This window comes from Acanthisitta chloris, unplaced genomic scaffold (genome assembly GCF_000695815.1).
Source record: "Acanthisitta chloris isolate BGI_N310 unplaced genomic scaffold, ASM69581v1 scaffold41158, whole genome shotgun sequence".
NCBI lineage: Eukaryota > Metazoa > Chordata > Aves > Passeriformes > Acanthisittidae > Acanthisitta > Acanthisitta chloris.
In genome coordinates this window covers 10798-12492 of record NW_008687275.1, presented here as the reverse complement: position 1 = coordinate 12492, position 1695 = coordinate 10798, and the positions used below count along the sequence as shown (strand labels likewise).

At 47.1% G+C, this 1695-nt stretch overlaps 1 protein-coding gene across 1 annotated transcript in view; it reads left to right on the top strand.

Moving 5' to 3' along the window:
• LOC103807758 (serine/threonine-protein kinase SIK2-like) overlaps positions 1 to 1695 on the top strand; it is a gene marked incomplete at its 5' end in the record, with an annotated part of 20526 nt that overhangs the window by 8942 nt on the left and 9889 nt on the right. Inside the window, one exon of the mRNA XM_009080504.1 lies at positions 1155 to 1279. Coding sequence (XP_009078752.1) covers positions 1155 to 1279 — 125 coding nt within the window. The remainder of the gene's footprint in view (positions 1 to 1154; positions 1280 to 1695) is intronic.

The window sequence follows — 1695 nt, the reverse complement described above, 5'->3', positions numbered from 1 at the left end:
TGAGCTCTATGAGCAGTCAGATTCCATGTCCATGTGCTTCTCCAAACCAGCTCCAGGTTAACTTTCTCTGAGCCTGGTAAAGTTTTATTTTAATACCTCTTTTGCTTTGAGTCTAAGAGTTCTCTCATGGTTTCATAGCTCATGATGTGTGACAGGAGAGCCAGGATCTCTCCTCTGAGTAACACAGACTATACAAACAGGAGTAAATGCAGTGGTGTCAGCAGTGCCTGCACCGTGTCTAACCACAGTGTTTATCAGGTTTGCTATCTGCTGATCAGCGTTGGTTGTGTTAACATCCCTCCGAGGGATTCAGCGCTGGGGAGCACTAAATCAACAGCCTCATTCCTGTTTATCACCACTGTTGACTTTCACAGGATTCCTCCAGTCACACCAGCTCTCAGCACTGCTCTGCAGGAGCCTGGTTAGCTACAGGCTAAAGCAGCAGACTCCAACTCCGTGTCTTGCTGAACTCCTGGCTGTCATTTTGCTTTTCACTGCTGGATTATTAAAACTGGTGACTAATATTAGTGCTCTGGGACCCACTGCTGGGCCCATCTTCAGCCATAAAAAGGAATGCTTAAAAGAACTGTTTAGTTGTGGAATGGTCATTTCAGTTGGAGATTGAAAGAGCTGTAGACAATCCCAGTAGCAGTGTCCTTCCCAGCAAAAGGCTCTTTTTTCTCATGCTTGTTGCTTTTGGCGGAGTTCCTCCCTCCCAGCTCCAAAGCTGATGCTTTTGTTGTCAAAATTTGTTGTGTCCTCGAGGCTAGAGAGCACCTAAGGAAAACCCAGGATATCTCAGACCCAGTGCTGTATCTCAGCTATCTCCTGGCACACAAATCAGCTCCTTTGCACAGCTGTCAGTGTGTTGGATTTCGGTGACAGCTGTTTATAAACTGAGATTTAGCAAACTGGAACAAGTTTACTCAAAACTCCTACAGGTCGTGAAGTTTTGCAGTGTTTTAATAATTCCAGAGTTGCCAGGAAAAGATCAGTGTAGGACATTGATCCCAATGCTGTCAGTCCTGCTCCCAGGATTTGGGATAGAGTGGGCTTCAGGCCTAGGCTGTGCATGGAATCATTCTTGGGGTAACACAAGCATTCTTTGTTGTGCAACTGGAGGTCGGAGTGACTTTGCCCTAATTTCTCCACAGACTTTGGCTTTGGGAACTTCTACAAGAGTGGAGAACCACTGACAACGTGGTGTGGGAGCCCTCCCTACGCAGCCCCCGAGGTCTTCGAGGGCCAACAGTACGAGGGACCCCAGCTGGATATCTGGGTACCAGTGCTCTCTTTTCACTGCATTCCAGGCAACCTGTAGGAAGCTGCAACAAAGGAGTCATCTCTGATTTGTCTTAAGCAGCAAACAAGCTGTTCCTCCTTGGGGTTTAGCTCCTGAGTGTCATAAAATGCTTTGTCACGCTGAAGGAATTGACATTGCCTGTCCAGGGGCTGTTATATGTGCACTGCAGGTGGATCTAGACAACTAGAGGAAAAACAGCTCCTCCAAAAGTTTCCTGGCTGAACGAGTGAACTCTGCTTTTTGCAGTGCAGTTAGTGTTTTCTCTGTTAAGTGGGAATTGAACTTGGGAGTTTTTGATGAGATGAAAGGGATCGTGAGGCACTGAGGAACAGGAGAAGTGACTTTGCTTTGCTCTCGGAGCTGGGAATGAGCATGTGTGTGCACATTCCTGC